At 41.3% G+C, this 18,306-nt stretch overlaps 1 protein-coding gene across 1 annotated transcript in view; it reads left to right on the top strand.

Moving 5' to 3' along the window:
- Positions 1–3,526: 3,526 nt before the first annotated feature.
- LOC107752821 (CUGBP Elav-like family member 2) overlaps positions 3,527–18,306 on the top strand; it is a 98,517-nt gene continuing 83,737 nt past the window's right edge. The window contains exon 1 of the mRNA XM_016568887.1: positions 3,527–3,842. Within this exon, the coding sequence (XP_016424373.1) occupies positions 3,592–3,842 (251 nt within the window). The 5' untranslated portion in view covers positions 3,527–3,591. The remainder of the gene's footprint in view (positions 3,843–18,306) is intronic.

Here is an 18,306-nt window from a genome sequence, read left to right as displayed (position 1 = left end):
TGAGGGATCAATAAACCCAGTTTTTACCTGGACATTTCAGGACTATTCTGAGATGAAATACCCAAAAGACTAGCCTAGTGAATAGTTGCCACATAGACAGCCATTCAAGATGGGCTGTCATGGCTAGGAGTGATTGGGCATTGACCTTTTAATCGCTGTTATAGACAAGACAGTTAGCCAGAAGAGTGAGAGAAAGAGAGTAGGTATTAAACACAGTAGAACGGTATAATGTCATACAGATTAAACTGAATAGAAGATTGAGAGAGTGGGAATAATGCAGGAAAGTACTCTAACTAGGTCATTTCATTAAACTGTAAATGCAATACAACTACTTGACAGAGAATGTTATGTTTGTGCGATGGACTGTAAATTATTTTATAATCGGCCTGCTTTGGCTTTGTGTGTGTGTGTCGGCACACATTGTCGCAGGGCACTGTCTATACATGCAAAGATCTCTCTCACCACACTTTTTCTGTAGAGTTTTTTGTCCTGTCTTGCCTCATCCCTTCTCTTTTCTTTTTGAATTCTCTGAGCTTGTCACTCCTCATTTCTTATTGTTCTTATTATTCTTATTCATCTTATTGTGTACTCATCTCTTTATTTCTCTTCTTGTCATTTTATTTGTCTCATCTTGTCTATCTTCTCATTTGATCTCATCTCGTCTTAGACTCATCTGTTCTTTTCTCATCTCTTATTGTCTCATCTTTTCTCATATCTGTCCTATTCTTTTTTCCTTTTGTCTCATCTAATTTCAACTCATCCCTTTTTCATTTTATCCTCTTCTCTTCTCTTCTCTTCTCTTCTCTTCTCTTCTACTGCACTAATCACTCATAATGGGGCCTATGGACTCAACCAATTGAGTGTGATCAGGCATCTGCCTCAGACTTAGCTAATCAAATGCCATTGCCAGAGATCATAGGAAACCAGTTATCACCCCTGGCATATATTTTCTTTTCGGCTGTCAGTAACAGCTTGACTTCAACCCTCACGCAGACAGACGGGTAGATTTTTCTGTTGCAAAACAATTGCCAAAAAATACGTGAAATACGTGTGAATTAGCATTGATTGGTAATACATTTGGCATTTCGTCTAGCCGTTAAGTTCCCTGCCCACATCTGACTATATGCCTGCCATTCAGAAACACTCGCTGCTGGACAACCATTACATTTACACTGACTAGATCATGTGAGACTGGCAGAGGGGCTGATGATAGAGAAAGACAGACGGAGAGAAAGAAAAGGAGGTGGCAGATGGAGCAGAGAGACATTTGGAACTGATTATGTTATGCTCCTAAACTATTTTATTTGCGTGACATCTGTAATCGGAATCACTCTGGTCAGCATAATGCAGATTCCAGATCAACGTCGAAGAAAAACATATTTTTTGAAGTGATGGGGTCGGCATCTATTGCAGTAGGTACAGTTATAGGACATTAATGGGGCACCTCAGGACCGCAGGTGTTTGGTAAACAAATTACTCTGCCAATTATTGCAAGTGTTGTGAATGATCGTAGCCAAGTGTGCAAGGTGCAACACAAAGTTTTGTCCTTTAATGAATCGGTGCCCTTGATCCTCTGATGTGTTTTTCTCGCAATGAAACTTTCATGAGCCGTAATAAACACAATGCATTTTTAAACAGGCAGATCTGGAAGACATTTGGAAAAGAGAGAGAGAGTAAGAAACTTGTGAAAGGAGGAGACATTTAAAGGCAGAGTAAGTGATTTCTGGTAGCCAATGTTGATATTTGAAATCACCAAAACAAACACGCCCCTACCCCAAAAGGGTCTTGCCCCTATTTTGATAGCTCCGCCCCACATATACGTACGCAACCCAGGCAACGATTAGTTCTGTGAAACAAAGCAAAACCAATGTTACACCGTGTCTACGGACGTGAGCGGCGTGGTGCAACAAATCCCCGACAGAAAACTGCTGCCGGGTTCTATTTATGACGTGCTGACACAAATTTCAAATGGTTTTCAACGGTCGTTTGATCGCGTCCAGTGTAGGCAGACTTTAGCTGTTGTAGACACGGTGTTACTCACCTATTGAGAAGAAACAAAGCAACCTCGGCGTCCAATCGCAGGCCTCCGCTCCTTGAGTTCTCTCCAGCGCTGCAAAGCTGATCAGATATTTACACGGGTCCTACTTCTTGCCTTATCCTTCTGCAGACGTTTTCCTCTTTTGTTTTTTTATCCGCCATCTCTATCTTTCTGTCGCTCGACTCGGCTAATGTCCGTCCCATGCACCGAACGCGCTCTCCTCCACATCACGAGTAGACACGCCCCTTACTGCTGATTGGCTACAAGTTTGTTTTGCGATTCGGCCCGAATCAGTTTTCTAAAGTGTTTTTGAAAAATCACTTACTCTGCCTTTAAAGAGAGAGGAGGTAAATATGTTTTTCTAGAATAGAGAGAATGAGAGAGAGATGGAGGGGTAGGAACAGATGGTGAAAAGAAAGAGCAATGACAAGAGGTTATTTTCAGATGAGTGTGACTCTTTAACAAAATGTGCCCATTGGGAGGAAAAATAGGCTTCTTAGAATTGCACATACAACACTCACACTCCGAACCCTCATTTAAACTAATCCACGTCCCTGGTGATTTTCTGCTTTCCCACCGCAAAACTAATTTATCAAAACAATGGTCCTCAAAATGCCTCTGGTGTTGTCTCAGAAAGAAAAAAAAATGAGTAGCACTGCTGCAAAACCTAACCCGGAATCATTGAACTGTTTTAAAACTTGGCACACTAAATGGGATAAACCACTCAGGCCAAGAGAAGACAAGTCCAGTTTACTGTGTAACCTTTTCAAAATTGTTCCATAATTTCATCACCATGGTAATTGTTAAAGGACAGCTTGTTGGTTGAGTTGAATTACTGAAATAAATGAACTTTTCCACAACATTCTAATTTATTGAGATGCACCTGTATATGTAAGTGAACAATGTGTACTCTTTCACCATGTTACCCACACCTCATATGCATCATCTGGCAGACTTTTGCCTATGAATACACAGGGAATATCTGGGTGCAGGTAACATCTACATATACTACCAAGTACCAACATTGTAGCAATACAAACAATACAAGCAAAGCTATTCATTAAGTGGACCTCTCAGTATGCTTGATTCACTTATCTTTCAGTTCCTCAGCATTGATAAATTATCCAAATAAGTCCCTATTTTAGTATGCCCAGGGTCATTCACAAAAGATACGTTCATGTCCATCTCTGCTGCCTTTTCTCTCTTTTTTTTATTGCCTATGTTGACAAACAATATTAGGACAAAGATGGACGTTCTTGAGAGATACAAAGTTGTTGTACCAGACCTGTGTATAGTCTTGCCTACTTCTTTAAGGTGTTCAAACGGCACTTCTTTAGTTGTTATTCTTGTACGGATACGAAATACGAGCTGTCCTAAGGGGTGTTGGGCATCCTGGACAACAGCAGGCTTCTCAATGCTAGCCAGCACCAGGCTAACAGCACTAGCTCTGGCCCAAAAACAACATGAGCTGTCAGAAAGGGTTATCACAGCCCAGTGAATCAGACGGGAGGAGGGAGGGACGAGGGGAAGGAGGAGGGAGCCGGTGAGGGTGGATGGGTGGGAGTGTTACTGTGTGTGAGAGAGAGAGAGAGGATTCAAACGCTAGAGAAAGGGCCAGCGTACACCCGCCACAACTGAAAGCACAAGGATTGTGTGAGTGTGTGCTTGCGTTTGGAGTAACGGCGATGTTGGAGCACTCGTCTGAGCTGGGCTTTGTGCCGAGTGTGTGTGTGGACAGCATGCGATACCCATCCACCGCGAACAGCGATGTCTCCATGAGGAGCACAGAAGAACTGCTGCTGAGGTAAAGCTGTCCCTGGACAGCACACAAAGACATGCATGCACACACATACACACAGATCCAGCTAGCTCCGAAAGGTTTGCTGTTGTTCATAGCTGCAGGCATGCGGCGAGCCGTTTCAGGAATGTTTGGTTGACGGCAGCCCTGCGGTTTTGTTGACGCGGTTCGTTGACATGCCGTTTGTAGGCCGTTTGAGCAGTGCGTGCATGCAGTTGTGTTTTTGTCAAATTGCGGGACCCTGCCTGCGCTGTACCGCCTGCACTTGTCTTGCCAGCCGTAAAAATGTGCACCTTGCAACATTCCCCTCTCTTGTTTCTCTTCCCTACGGTTCGTTCGGAGCCTCTTAGAAGACTGAAGAGTTGATACAGCTATAAAGAAGTGTTTGAAGATGCGCGTGCATGCACACAGGATAATGCAAGGCGTGTGTGTGTGCAAGGGAAACAGAGTGACAGAAAGAGGCACTGCATCCTTGATAATAAAATTGTGCTTGTGTGCTTACTTATTGCAGTCGCCTTTTTGCACTTATTGCAGACGCATTTCCACGTAAGCGGTCCTAATCTATATTAATGCACCCTGTAAAGTGTGCGAGTATATTTGCATACATTTAAGTGTGCAAACGCACCTGCGAGGACCTAAATTCTGAGTTTGTTTGGATGTAATAATCGTATTAAACAAAGAGAGGGACGACCAGGAGGGGTTAAGCCCCGTCCCGCCGCTAGAAAGATGTCTGCTTTTGTTTGCACGCCTCTCTGATGATTGGATTTAGAAGGGGGGGATCTGGAGAGGAATGGGGCATTCGGTGGAGAAATGTAAGCATTCTCAACAATGGGATGCCCCGACAATGAGGCTGTCACTCACTTTGTGGCTTGTTTTCTACCGCTCTTCTCCTCTCCTCTCGGTCTCTGTCTCTCTGGCCATTTTTTAAAAGTGGAGAAGGGTGCTAATCAGGCCGTGTCGGGTTGGTTTTTATCCCACGGTTATGGCCGGTTATTAACACAGGCGTTTAATGTGCAGAGTGTAATGGGTTGTGAGAGCATTAGTTGGGCCAGCCATGTTGGTTTAAAGAGTAGATTTATGGCCTTTTACTCATTCATTGTGCTTGTGCTCAATGGCTTTTAAAATAGCCCCCGAGGAACATGAATCTCTCCGATGACTGCGGTCAGGTCTTCTGGTGTAACACAAACATACACACACACACACACCTTGGCCATAACTCAACCTCCTCCAATAAAGAAATGTCAAATGGAAAATTGCCGTACAGGTCTGTAACCATCACACACACGTGTGTGCACAGGCAAGCTCATTAGAGAAATATGACTGTATGTTAACAAATGTATCCCAATGCGACTGGGGCTGAATCTATTATCTTGAGAACGTTTATCATTATTTGATGAAAAAAATGATTTATGGCGCTACATGAAGGGCCATATACATGGGAAAACTGTACATGCCGGGACTGTAAATAAATCTATTGCATGTGCCCCTGGCAGTTGGTGTAATGCAACGTTCGCTGAGGACTCAAATCAATTTATGCCGCTGTGCCTAACTTCAATCCATCTGATGCCGAATGTACTGTAATGATGGCTAGAAATGCAATGACTTTATTTAAGATTGATCGTTAGGTGTAATATTACTGATATCGAACATCTCTGAAATGTCTTTTGTGCTATTTATGTTCCGAAACCTAGTGGGCTGCCTACCCAGACATCAATTTTGGACATCACAGTTTTAAAACCAAGTGGGATGCCTACCTAGACATCATTTTTAGTCATCATAGGCATGTTTAAATGTTCATTTATGATGCCCAAAAATGTTTCTGTAGGTAGGCAGCTCATGATATTATCAAGCGCAGCCTGTATGAGTGTTCTTTTGAAGACTTTGGCTGAGAAGGCTATTTAAATTCTTTAGCTAAGGCTGAATGGGTTTCTCACAGGAAGTTGAAGGGTTAAGTAATCACAGATGACACCAGGTCAGTTTGCGCTTCACAGGCTTACACTATCTTCCTAAAACCGCTCGTACAGCACTGCCGACTTTCCGCTATAAACACTGGAGTTTGTACTCTGCAATTAGTGGCTTGGAAAGCCTTTCACTGCGGTAAAACAAGGCAATGGTGGTTGTGTCAGTGTGCGGCTGCGGCGATGGGCTGCTGTCACTGTGCGTTCTGGGATATGTGTGCGAGCGTGTTGCAGAAATGGGTGGTTTTGTGTTATAGGAGAATGACCTGTCCCAAGGTGCCCACCGTCGAGCTGTGGCTCAATGAAGCTGCGCGAGTTTCAAATGAAAATAAATGAGAAGCAGTGACCAGCACTCTCAGGGTCCCGCTTTAATGAGGGGAACGGGGGGAGGGATGTTGAAACAAAGGAAGGGGGTGAGATGGATAGAGAAAGGAAAGGGGAAAAAGGTTCCTTAATGAATGTAGGACTTGAAGAGAAACAGCAAATTTATTTAAACTCCAATTTCGGTACCCAAGACCTGTTCAATTAAACCAGTAAGGTTCATTGCACTTGGTAAAAATCACTTCGAGGTTGGCATTCTGGCATAGCGGGAGCTAAAAATGGGCCTGTACTCCGATTGTTAGGCGGTTTTATGATTTAGGAGGCAGATTTTGTTCTACATCAATATGACAGAACAGAGAAGCACGTGAAATTAATATTAGAGGAGTGTAGAGCGGTTGGAATGCAATATGATATGCTGTTGATGTCCTGTGATGTCATAATAGCATTACTGCCGGTCGGCATGGCGATAATGTAAACAACAGGGGTCGAGTTGATGTAGTAGATTAGACAGGCTAGTGATCCCAGATTACACTGACAAGTTTACACATATGCTCTAGCAAAACCACAGTACTCAAGGGGGGTGATAGCATTAGCGTCAAATGTGTCATTAAAACGCATGTGTTATTATTCAGATGGGCAGTTAGAAACATGTTGACAGTTCAAATGGATAGTTAACTCAAGAAACTGACCATAATAATGTATCAATTCAAAGACTTGTGTCTTCCATTGAACACAAAAGTTGAAGAACAACCTGACTGTTTTTGTACTATATGTTGAAAGTGAATGAGTACGAAGGCTTTCAAGCTTCAATACAGACACCATAGAAGTACCATAAAAGTATCCTAAAAGTGATAGTTTTCCAAAGCCATATAATAGCTTAAATTAAGTCATTTACACACAGTCTAGCTGCAAAAGTTCAAATATTTCAATAACAGAAGCTCAAATCTCAAATCAAAGCATACACATACATTATGGTAAGAGCAGTTCACATACTCCTGCCATTTGCTGGAGACTAGACAATGAACTAGCATTCCAATCTTATCTCTGATGTTTGGCATACACCCAGAACATTGTGCATGTAGTTTAGTTCTTCTGATGTGTAATGACAAATTAATTACATCTGTGTATGTGCGCAGTTATCTTGGAACAATATATGACCTGAGGCAAAGTATCTATAGTATGCAACATAGCGTAACTGAGAGTATGCGTATGTATATGTGTGCTTTCACCCAAATGAGCACGCTCACTGCTTTACATAATCCATGAGTTAATCAAATATTCATGAGCCCAAACACTCTTCTGACAGACTGCTGACAGCCCGTCTGTCCGTCTACATGCACGCATGCACAGGGCTATAGGCTAGGGCTGATGTATATACTGTGCAACAATAGAAAGGCGTCAAAACATAGAGATTTTGCCATACCGTGATATATTTTTGTATTTCTCTCAGTAGATGTTATTTACATGTAGGAGTGACTTTAGTTGTTTACACAGTCAAGCGTGGTGCAACTTTCTGCATGAGTTTAACTGATATGTGGTGTGCATATGCTGGATATTTTGAATATTGCTCATCCAATCAGAATTTAGAATTGGAACTAAAGGTTTTAAAGACACTTCTACCAACCCAGACTCATTTATTACGTTGCTTCTTGCAAGTTTTGCAACACTTTCAAAGTGAAATGTCCAGTGATTGGTGCTAACAGCGCATTCAGTTTTATCCAAAACGGATGAACATGAATCTGGCTAGAAAGATGTCTGCTTTTGTTTGCACGCCTCTCTGATGATTGGATTTAGAAGGGGGGGATCTGGAGAGGAATGGGGCATTCGGTGGAGAAATGTAAGCATTCTCAACAATGGGATGCCCCGACAATGAGGCTGTCACTCACTTTGTGGCTTGTTTTCTACCGCTCTTCTCCTCTCCTCTCGGTCTCTGTCTCTCTGGCCATTTTTTAAAAGTGGAGAAGGGTGCTAATCAGGCCGTGTCGGGTTGGTTTTTATCCCACGGTTATGGCCGGTTATTAACACAGGCGTTTAATGTGCAGAGTGTAATGGGTTGTGAGAGCATTAGTTGGGCCAGCCATGTTGGTTTAAAGAGTAGATTTATGGCCTTTTACTCATTCATTGTGCTTGTGCTCAATGGCTTTTAAAATAGCCCCCGAGGAACATGAATCTCTCCGATGACTGCGGTCAGGTCTTCTGGTGTAACACAAACATACACACACACACACACCTTGGCCATAACTCAACCTCCTCCAATAAAGAAATGTCAAATGGAAAATTGCCGTACAGGTCTGTAACCATCACACACACGTGTGTGCACAGGCAAGCTCATTAGAGAAATATGACTGTATGTTAACAAATGTATCCCAATGCGACTGGGGCTGAATCTATTATCTTGAGAACGTTTATCATTATTTGATGAAAAAAATGATTTATGGCGCTACATGAAGGGCCATATACATGGGAAAACTGTACATGCCGGGACTGTAAATAAATCTATTGCATGTGCCCCTGGCAGTTGGTGTAATGCAACGTTCGCTGAGGACTCAAATCAATTTATGCCGCTGTGCCTAACTTCAATCCATCTGATGCCGAATGTACTGTAATGATGGCTAGAAATGCAATGACTTTATTTAAGATTGATCGTTAGGTGTAATATTACTGATATCGAACATCTCTGAAATGTCTTTTGTGCTATTTATGTTCCGAAACCTAGTGGGCTGCCTACCCAGACATCAATTTTGGACATCACAGTTTTAAAACCAAGTGGGATGCCTACCTAGACATCATTTTTAGTCATCATAGGCATGTTTAAATGTTCATTTATGATGCCCAAAAATGTTTCTGTAGGTAGGCAGCTCATGATATTATCAAGCGCAGCCTGTATGAGTGTTCTTTTGAAGACTTTGGCTGAGAAGGCTATTTAAATTCTTTAGCTAAGGCTGAATGGGTTTCTCACAGGAAGTTGAAGGGTTAAGTAATCACAGATGACACCAGGTCAGTTTGCGCTTCACAGGCTTACACTATCTTCCTAAAACCGCTACCCAGAACATTGTGCATGTAGTTTAGTTCTTCTGATGTGTAATGACAAATTAATTACATCTGTGTATGTGCGCAGTTATCTTGGAACAATATATGACCTGAGGCAAAGTATCTATAGTATGCAACATAGCGTAACTGAGAGTATGCGTATGTATATGTGTGCTTTCACCCAAATGAGCACGCTCACTGCTTTACATAATCCATGAGTTAATCAAATATTCATGAGCCCAAACACTCTTCTGACAGACTGCTGACAGCCCGTCTGTCCGTCTACATGCACGCATGCACAGGGCTATAGGCTAGGGCTGATGTATATACTGTGCAACAATAGAAAGGCGTCAAAACATAGAGATTTTGCCATACCGTGATATATTTTTGTATTTCTCTCAGTAGATGTTATTTACATGTAGGAGTGACTTTAGTTGTTTACACAGTCAAGCGTGGTGCAACTTTCTGCATGAGTTTAACTGATATGTGGTGTGCATATGCTGGATATTTTGAATATTGCTCATCCAATCAGAATTTAGAATTGGAACTAAAGGTTTTAAAGACACTTCTACCAACCCAGACTCATTTATTACGTTGCTTCTTGCAAGTTTTGCAACACTTTCAAAGTGAAATGTCCAGTGATTGGTGCTAACAGCGCATTCAGTTTTATCCAAAACGGATGAACATGAATCTGGCAACGTTTTATTATTTATGTTGGTTGTTGTACGTATCACAGCAGTTTAGAAACTGTCCAGTGATTGGCGCTAAAAAGTTAATGCCTTTTGAAAATATCATACCACCTACACTAAACCCTACCCTAAACCTAACTAATAGTGTTAATAAACGAAAATGTGAGATAAAAAGGCATTTGCTGAAGCAACCATGCAGTTTTATCTTGCTTACAATTCTTGGAACTCTTTCATCATGACTTGTGTTTCACGGGACTCTTACCCAAATGCCCTGCATCGCAAATGTATCACCGGTACCAGGTGAGCTACCAAGCAAGTTTACTACATAACTGGATACATATTAGTTACATATGTAAACATATACATTTTTAATAATTATACACTATGGTAAAAGTGTTTTGAATGATATGTGAATATGTATAGATACGTTTATGCAGTTTTGCAAAAAATGTAAGTAGAGGCACATTTTTTTCAAATACGCCTATGTTGACTTCTACAGCATTGCTTTTTAAATGTGCTCTAAGCGATAGCAGTTAGCAGTTCTGGAACTTATGCTGGGCTTAGTTGCTCAATTATGGAGCTTTTCCACTGCGTGGTACGACTCGGCTCGGCACGGCTCAGTACGGCACGGTTCGGCTCGGCTTGCGTTTCCACTGCAGTTTAGTACCGCTTTAGAGTGGGCGGGATTATCCAAATGTCGTTATAGTTGCGCCGCCTCTACTACCACGACTCCTAAAAAAAACGTTTTCATTCCGCGTCGCCCCATCAAGCTCTCGCTGGATCCGCTCCTCTGCTATCAACGAGAGGAACATCTGTTCTTCCGCAACAGACAACAAAACTTTTTGGTTGTTAAAAAAAAGGTGCGCTCGTTCAAAACAGTTGCGTTCGATCCTTCGCTGGCTGTGCTGATTTAAATCTAGCGGTTCTTTTGTGTTTGTGTCGCAAGTTCAGTGACGCAGGTAGTGACGATTCTCTCCGGCCAATCCGTGATCAGCAGAGTTTACACGTCACGTTTTGGTAACGCTACGGTTCACTTGGAACCCCAACCGAGGTGGTACTAAAAAGTACCAGGTACCAGGTACTGTACCCAGTGGAAAACCCCCCAAAAGTGAACCGTACCGAGCCGTACCGTGCCGTACCATGCAGTGGAAAAGCGCCATTAGACACACCCCCTTATTCTAAAAGTCCACCCTACAAAAATACCATTGAGAGGGGCGATGGAGAAGGTGAGCATTTGTCAATTTAAGTTTACGAGTTCCTTCTTTTCCAGCCGCTATGCTTCCTTGATTTTTTTAAGACCACCCCTAATACATGCAGTCTTTTTCCCACCCCATATCTGCCATCTTTAACATGTTCTCCTTCTTCTTATCTCCCATCTACTGTATCTACCTTCCCTGCCCCCACCCCTTTCTCTTTCTCTCTCTCCGTTCGGTTTGAACTCCTGGTGTACTATTTTTGTCTCTGTGCATTGCGGCCTGCCGGGCCTGCCTTTCTCTCTCGCTCTCTTTCTCTCTTGTCTCCTTGCTCTCCTCCTACGTGGTCAATCAATACGTGTTATAGGCCAGCTGGGTCCAGACCCAAAGGGGAGAGGCGTAGAGAGAGAGAGAAGGTGTGAGAAAGAGAGAGAGAGAACACTGAGAACAAGGACCCCAAGAAAATGAGGCTGAACAAGGGCGTAACTAGGATGCGAAGACATTGGGAGCTCAGCGCAGGGAATTTATGGCAAAATAATAAAGATTTGCTGGAGGTTATGAATGTAATGCACCATGATATGAATCATAAAAGAAAAGATAAACTATATGCATAACATTTTAAACCTTAAGATATGTAATGTAAAGATGTGTGAAGGTATTGTGCCTGACGATTCAAAAATGTTGTTTTAATGCCTACTACAGTAGGGTAGAGTGGGGGAAAGGCCCCTTTAAGGACTGTGTAATTTTTATTTATTTATTTTTTTCTTTCTGTGAAACAAAGGTTAAATGTGTCCAGAATAGTTATCATAGTTTTAGTGACAATTACATAAACTATAAACCACGTATGAAAAATGTCTAGAGTTTTCATGTTGTTAGATTTATAAAAAAAAAATATATATATATATATTTGTACCAAGGGGGCGTTTTGTAAAATTCCCCCAGTCTGACAAATCAATTTACTTTATTCATTTACAGCAAAATCACAGTACAGGCAGTTTTAGCTTAAAATGAAAAAGAATATAATCAATAATTAGGAATTACAAAATTATAATAGCCTATCTGAAAAATATTGTTAGCTGATGCTAACTGGCTAGCTAACTAGCTACCTGATGCTAACTCGAAAACTGATGTTTTTAAATATAATGTCTAAATATGTTTATACAACCAACTAGTTAGAATGCATTTGATGGAAAAACAAAGGCTTTGATGTTCAGGACAGAGTAACTAGTAATTAAGCCATGCCCCCTGGGGGCGTTTTACCCCACAGACTAGGTTTGAAAAATAATATGTCATTCTGAAAATATTATTATATTTTTCTTAAATAACACATACTCCCTAGCTACAGGCATTACTATTCTCATATCATAATGATATAACTATGATGTTCTACAAAACAACAAGCTTTAAAACACTTTTTTTCTTTCTGCTGAAAATTAGATCACTTACTGTACAATCCGTTTTCTCTCAGGGATTTCACCAGTGTAAGCTGCATGGCGAATGCTTATAAATCACTCTTGTCAACGTAGTCCCTAGTTACAACAAAAATGTATCTTGACTTTATCTAGTAGTTATTCTGGGAAAAACAGTATGGGGGCATTTTCCCCCACTCTACCCTATATCCCAAATCGAGTTTTCCTAAACAGTCTGACAGTGGCTGCCTGAAACGTGAATATAGTTTTACCTCGTGTAATCCTCCGGCGTGTGTCTATAGTGAAAAAATGCAGGTTATCCATATTGTCACTTGCTGTGTGTGTTCGCAATGTCATTAAAATTACCGCTGGCAACTCTCTACTCACAATAATGCGAGGCAACAGTAATGCAGTAAGCAGGTTCAGAGCAAGAGAAAATATTCAGGCTATACCCCCCCGAAACCCCTGGGGAGAAGGTAAGGAAAAGAAGAACAAAAAATGACAATAAAAGAACAGAAAGAGGTAAAAGGGTAACAGTAACAACTGCAGAAGGACGAACAGGGAAACCTTTGACCTGAGAGTGTGAGAGAGAGTGAGAGGAAGAGGGGAGCCCATATGAAAGACGTCTTGTGGCTAAATTCCATTATCTTCTGTGAGAGAGAATTATATCAGCCCTTAAGTGCTTTCATCAGACTTCTTAACCCCAAGAGAAGGACACAGCCAGAAAGATTGAAAGATGTTCAGGGGGCTACATGAAGGTCTGTGGCATGAGTTCTTGTTCCGAACTGCTTAAGCTGCTTAATACCACACGTAAATTGTCCCCGCTACCTGCCCGATATCAGTAAAATGGGTTTCCTGAGAAATCACTCTATCCCTGTTGCCCCTTTTCCACGGACAGGGTGCCAGAGCTCGATCCTGGTGTGTTTCCACAGCAGAAAAACAGTTTTGGGACAGAAAATTGGCTCTGCATTTTCCCCTAAAAGCTGCTGGATTTTAGCTCCTTAAAACTAAGTAAGATTCATAGTATGACTATAAACAAAGTGTGCTATGTGCTGTTTACTTCTGCGAAGGTTATCTAGTGCTTAGTTGCGTCAACGTTTAGCTCTCAAATCAGTTTGGGTTTATTTCCCTCGGGTTGGGTGCCATGTCTTTAGAGGGCTTAGTTTTGAAGAAAAGGGGTGAATTTAAAAACAGAGAAGTTAGCAGAGCAGCTAGGCTTGAAAAATATTTGTTCTGTATGGAAATGTTCCTTATTAAGCAAAACTATTCTTTACAAATGTCTATTTCACATCAAAGAGCTATGCACACATACAAGGAGATTGCTTGTGTTAGCAGTCTACAATACGTCCTTTCCTTCATGTTCACCCATAATTCTTTCGTCTAAGCTTTGGCTGTCTTTGGGTTTACTGCTGAATTTTCTCTTCAGACAGAAACCCATTTAGTGAATTCATCATCTCCATAACATGCGTAACAGCAATGCCGAGCATTCATAAATTGCTTCTTTATTGCACAATCCATTATGTAATGGTATATTTGCTCAAGGTAGTAGATATCACATTGTGCGAGAACAGCGGAATGTTTATAAACCTGTCCAGAACTCACATTGCATTTCTTTTTCTTTTTTCACCCCCAAAATTGATTATTTTTTTTTGTCTTTGTAATTGATGCACAAATTAATATTTTAGGGCAGTGGACTGTATAAGTACTTTTATTTTGTGTTGGTGGTTTTAGGCCTACATATATTGACTTGAATAATGTAATGTAATGTCGAAAATTATTGTATATTACCTACTTATTTATTTATTTATGAGTCACCTTTGCTCAACTGTCCAAGCTGGAGGCAGTATTCAAAAGTGTTTCTTAGAGGGAAAGATGACCCCAGCGGCTCAGTTTGCATTGTATAATAATTTGTGTAAAATCATTACAGAAATATTGGCCTAAACTGTCTCTAAGGATCAGGCTCTAGGGTTAGTTTTGTCTTTTGTTTTCTCATAAATGCTACAGTAAGACGGAAATATTGATTGTGCATCCTTGCATACACAAACACCTCCCTTGAACGCATGCAAATACTAGCACGTTGTTGGCTACAGGTCATAACAGACCACAACCCGTGTTTTCTTTATTGCAATTTGCCAAAGCTGTTTTATACAGGTTTAATTTGGCTATTTGTTGCTGGTTATAGCACTTTAATTCTATGCAACTGCTTTTTAACGACAGCTGAAATCCTTCATTGCACTTGGTCTTTAAAGACAAGCATGGCCCATTATGGATTTTTGTTTTGTTTTGAAGCTTTTGGCTGAATATGTTGTTATCTAATTACCATAGACAATTTAAAGGCATAAACTGCAAAGCAGTGCAGTTTTTAATGGTTCCTAATTGAGGCAGTATATCCCCAGATCTTCTTATTTTATGTGGCCATGCGCTACAGAATGCAAGGCACAACGTCTTCCTCTTCCCCATCATTTGTGTGTGTGTGTGTATATATATGCATTAAGCATTAGTGTGTTTCCCATGACCTAGTTCCTGCACGTGCTCTGTAGAGCCGCGGCTCGAGACCCCCTTCCCCTGGGGGCACACGAGGGGAAAACAAAAAGAAAACGCACTCTTTCATACGCATGAACGGATGAGCACACTAAAATGGGGATGCGGCCTCATATTGCATTCATCATTTGATGCAATAAATACACTGATGCAATAAATCTTCAATACCTAGAGGTTTCTTTATCATCTCTCAACCTCATTTTGGTGTACGACTTTTTATACCATGGTAATTTCAATAATTAGGAACAATGTTTCTGCAAGGTTGCTTTTTATAGAGAAGGTATAGTTTGCCCTCAAAGATGAAAAATACAGGGTTGTTCATTATCAAATATGTTTTTCTTTCTTCTGTTGAACACAAAAAGAATATTTTGCTCAGTTTGAGTTATTTTGCCCTGGCTACAATGAAAGTGAAAGGGGACTGGAGATGTTTATAGAGATAGTTCACCGAAAAAAAAAAATTCTGTCATCATTTACTCACTCTCAAGTTGTTCCAAACCTGTGTGAGTTTCTTTCTTCTGTTAAACACTACACAGTATATTTAAAAAAATGTTAGTAACCAAACAGTTGACGGTAGCCATTGACTTCCATAGTATTTGTTTTTTTCTCCATGCTATGGAAGTCAACTGTTTGGTTGCCAGTATTCTTCAAAATATCTTCTTTTGTCATATAGGTTTGGAACAGAATTGTAATTTTTGGGTGAACTATCCTTTTAACTAATGAAATAACATTATATCTTGGAGTGTTGTATTTTAATTGTAAATGTAAATGTGATTTTAGAGCTATTGTGGAGGGCAATATTTTCAGCAAATTCATATGGACTACTTTTGTGGTGTTTTTCTGGAGCTAGACAGCTCCAGTCCCCATCCACGTCCATTGTATGGATAACAGCTGGGTTTTTTTTTTTTTTACGTTTGGACCGGTTTGGATACTTTTTTTTCATCCTTTCATTTAAAGGGGTCATATGATGCTTTTTTTTAAAGATAATTATTTTGTGTATTTGGTGTAACAGAATGTTGACATGCTTTAATGTTCAAAAAACACATTATTTTTCAAATACTGTACATTATTGTAGGCTCTCTCTCTCTCTCTCTCTCTCTCTCTCTCTCGCGCTCTCCCTTTCTCTCTCTCTTTCTCTCTCTCTCTCGCGCTCTCTCTCGCGCTCTCTCTCTCTCGCGCTCTCTCTCTCCTTCTCTCTCTCTCGCGCGCTCTCTCTCGCTCTCTTTCTCTCTCTGCCTCTCCCTTCCCGGTGCTTGACGCTCCGGAGCGCTAGTTGTCTGAGAAGAAAGGTTTTTTTTGAAGGGACTGTTGAGGAAAAACACTCTTAATGGGTGAGCGGAAAAGAATGTGACAAGCGCAGTGAGTGTGTGCGTGTCCAGTGCCGCTCGCGCCGCTACACCTGTCCCTCTCCGTCTCGCGCGCCCAAACTCGGCAGGCAGGCTCGCGCGGAAGGCGGGCGTTATCCAGTCAGCGGCGCACAACACGGTCAGCCTGAACATGACTTCGTCCTACAATCTGGATTTCCTACCCGAGATGATGGTAGAGGGACGATTGTTGAGCGCCGGAGAAAGGATGTAAGCGCTTAGCTTCTTTATCTCATTGCTTCCTCAGCTCTCTTCTGTCATCTTGTTTGTGTTGACAAATAGGGCACGCGGTAGCGTGTTTGCGCCGCGCGTTGTGTTATCAGCAATCAGATAACGGGTCTGATGGTCCTAATGTTGTTTTTGCTTTTAACTGCATTAATGTGCCGCTGCTCAAACGCATCCAGGAAATAAACACGTTGGGTTTAGTGCTCCGGAATCGGACAGTCCGAATCATGTCTCAGAGTTTTGTTACGTTACATAGACTGATCTGCAGTGCATGGGTGAAATTGTAGCAGGGAATAGTGTGAAGTTAAATGTAATAGTCCACTGATATGGGGTATAAGTGAGGGGTATTTTGGGTGTAGGACTGAACACAGTTTCAGTTGATATGCTTTTTTTTTTTTAAGACTCATTCATATTTTATCAGGATCAACTTTAAAACGCCTTTGTTGCTCGTGCACGCACATCCATAATAGATTTGATGTTGTTGTATAATATGTATAGCCTATGGAGTTGAAAAGTAGGCTGTGCCTAGGCTACTACACACACACACACACACACACGGTATATTTTACGATATTTTCTATTGTAATGGACAAATGTATCATTTATCAAATATTATTAGATATATCAATTTAGGGAAAAATATATTGTAAATGGTGCATTACCATAGTTTCCCCCTCCTTTAGCCTATATAATAGTTCATGCATCAGATCGATAAATAGCGGAATAATTGTTTTATGTTGAACGCCTATGATCCGCAGCGCAATGTCAGCTCGTGCATTAATAAGAGACATGTGACTGAAACGGCTCGAGCTCAGTGTTGAGAACATGCGCCGCTCCGTCTCTGCTTTTAAACCATCGGAATGCGCAGTGACTGACTCCCCTTCTCTCTCACCCCCCTCTCTCACTCTCTGTATCTGGGTTGTTTCAAATTTGATTTGTTACGTGGCATGTGTTGCCGAAATCAGATTAGAGCACGCGCAGGACACGTAATTCACTTAAAAGTACAGTGTTGCAGGGCGCGAGAGATAGTTTGATGCAGCGCGAGCTCTTCACAGACGCTGCAGCTGTCCCACTTACGTCCGTTCGCTCTACCTACTAACAGTTGATGAGCGCTTGTTTTGTGGTGAGAGAATTTCGCCCCGTTCTCTCTTTTTGCTCTCCATTTTCATCACTATGCTCATATACAGGCTATTCACTTGATATAGTGTGTGACAGTCTGCTATTTGTTAATGTCTAACGACACTTTTGGGAACAATTTGAGACAGAACCAGGGTTGCCAGGTTTTCAGAACAAAACCCGCCCAATCGCTACTCGAAACTAGCCCAAAACTAGCCCAATAGCGTCCCGAGGTGGTCCCCCGTTAAAAATCGCGTTCTGGGGATAAAATACACTTATTTTTTGTTGGGGTTCCCCTGGAAAAATTCGCATTCCAGGGACTAAATAAATGTCAAGTTATTGGAGTCGCTTCAACCCGCTGCAACAGTGTTAAAGGGTTAGTTCACCCAAAAATGAAAATTCTGTCGTTAATTACTCACCCTCATGTCGTTCTAAACCCATAAGACTTCCGTTCATCTTCGGAACAGAAATTTATATATTTTTGATGAATTCTGAGAGCTTTCTGACCCTCCCATAGACAGCAATGTAATTACCACAATAAAGGTCCAGAAACGTAGCAAGGAGATCGGTAAAATAATCCATGTGACATCAGGGGTTCAACCGTAATTTTACGAAGCTACGAGAATA

This window comes from Sinocyclocheilus rhinocerous, unplaced genomic scaffold, assembly GCF_001515625.1.
Source record: "Sinocyclocheilus rhinocerous isolate Xijiao unplaced genomic scaffold, SAMN03320098_v1.1 scaffold2366, whole genome shotgun sequence".
NCBI lineage: Eukaryota > Metazoa > Chordata > Actinopteri > Cypriniformes > Cyprinidae > Sinocyclocheilus > Sinocyclocheilus rhinocerous.
The sequence above is the reverse complement of the archived record's forward strand: the minus strand, read 5'-3'. Positions and strand labels throughout refer to the sequence as shown.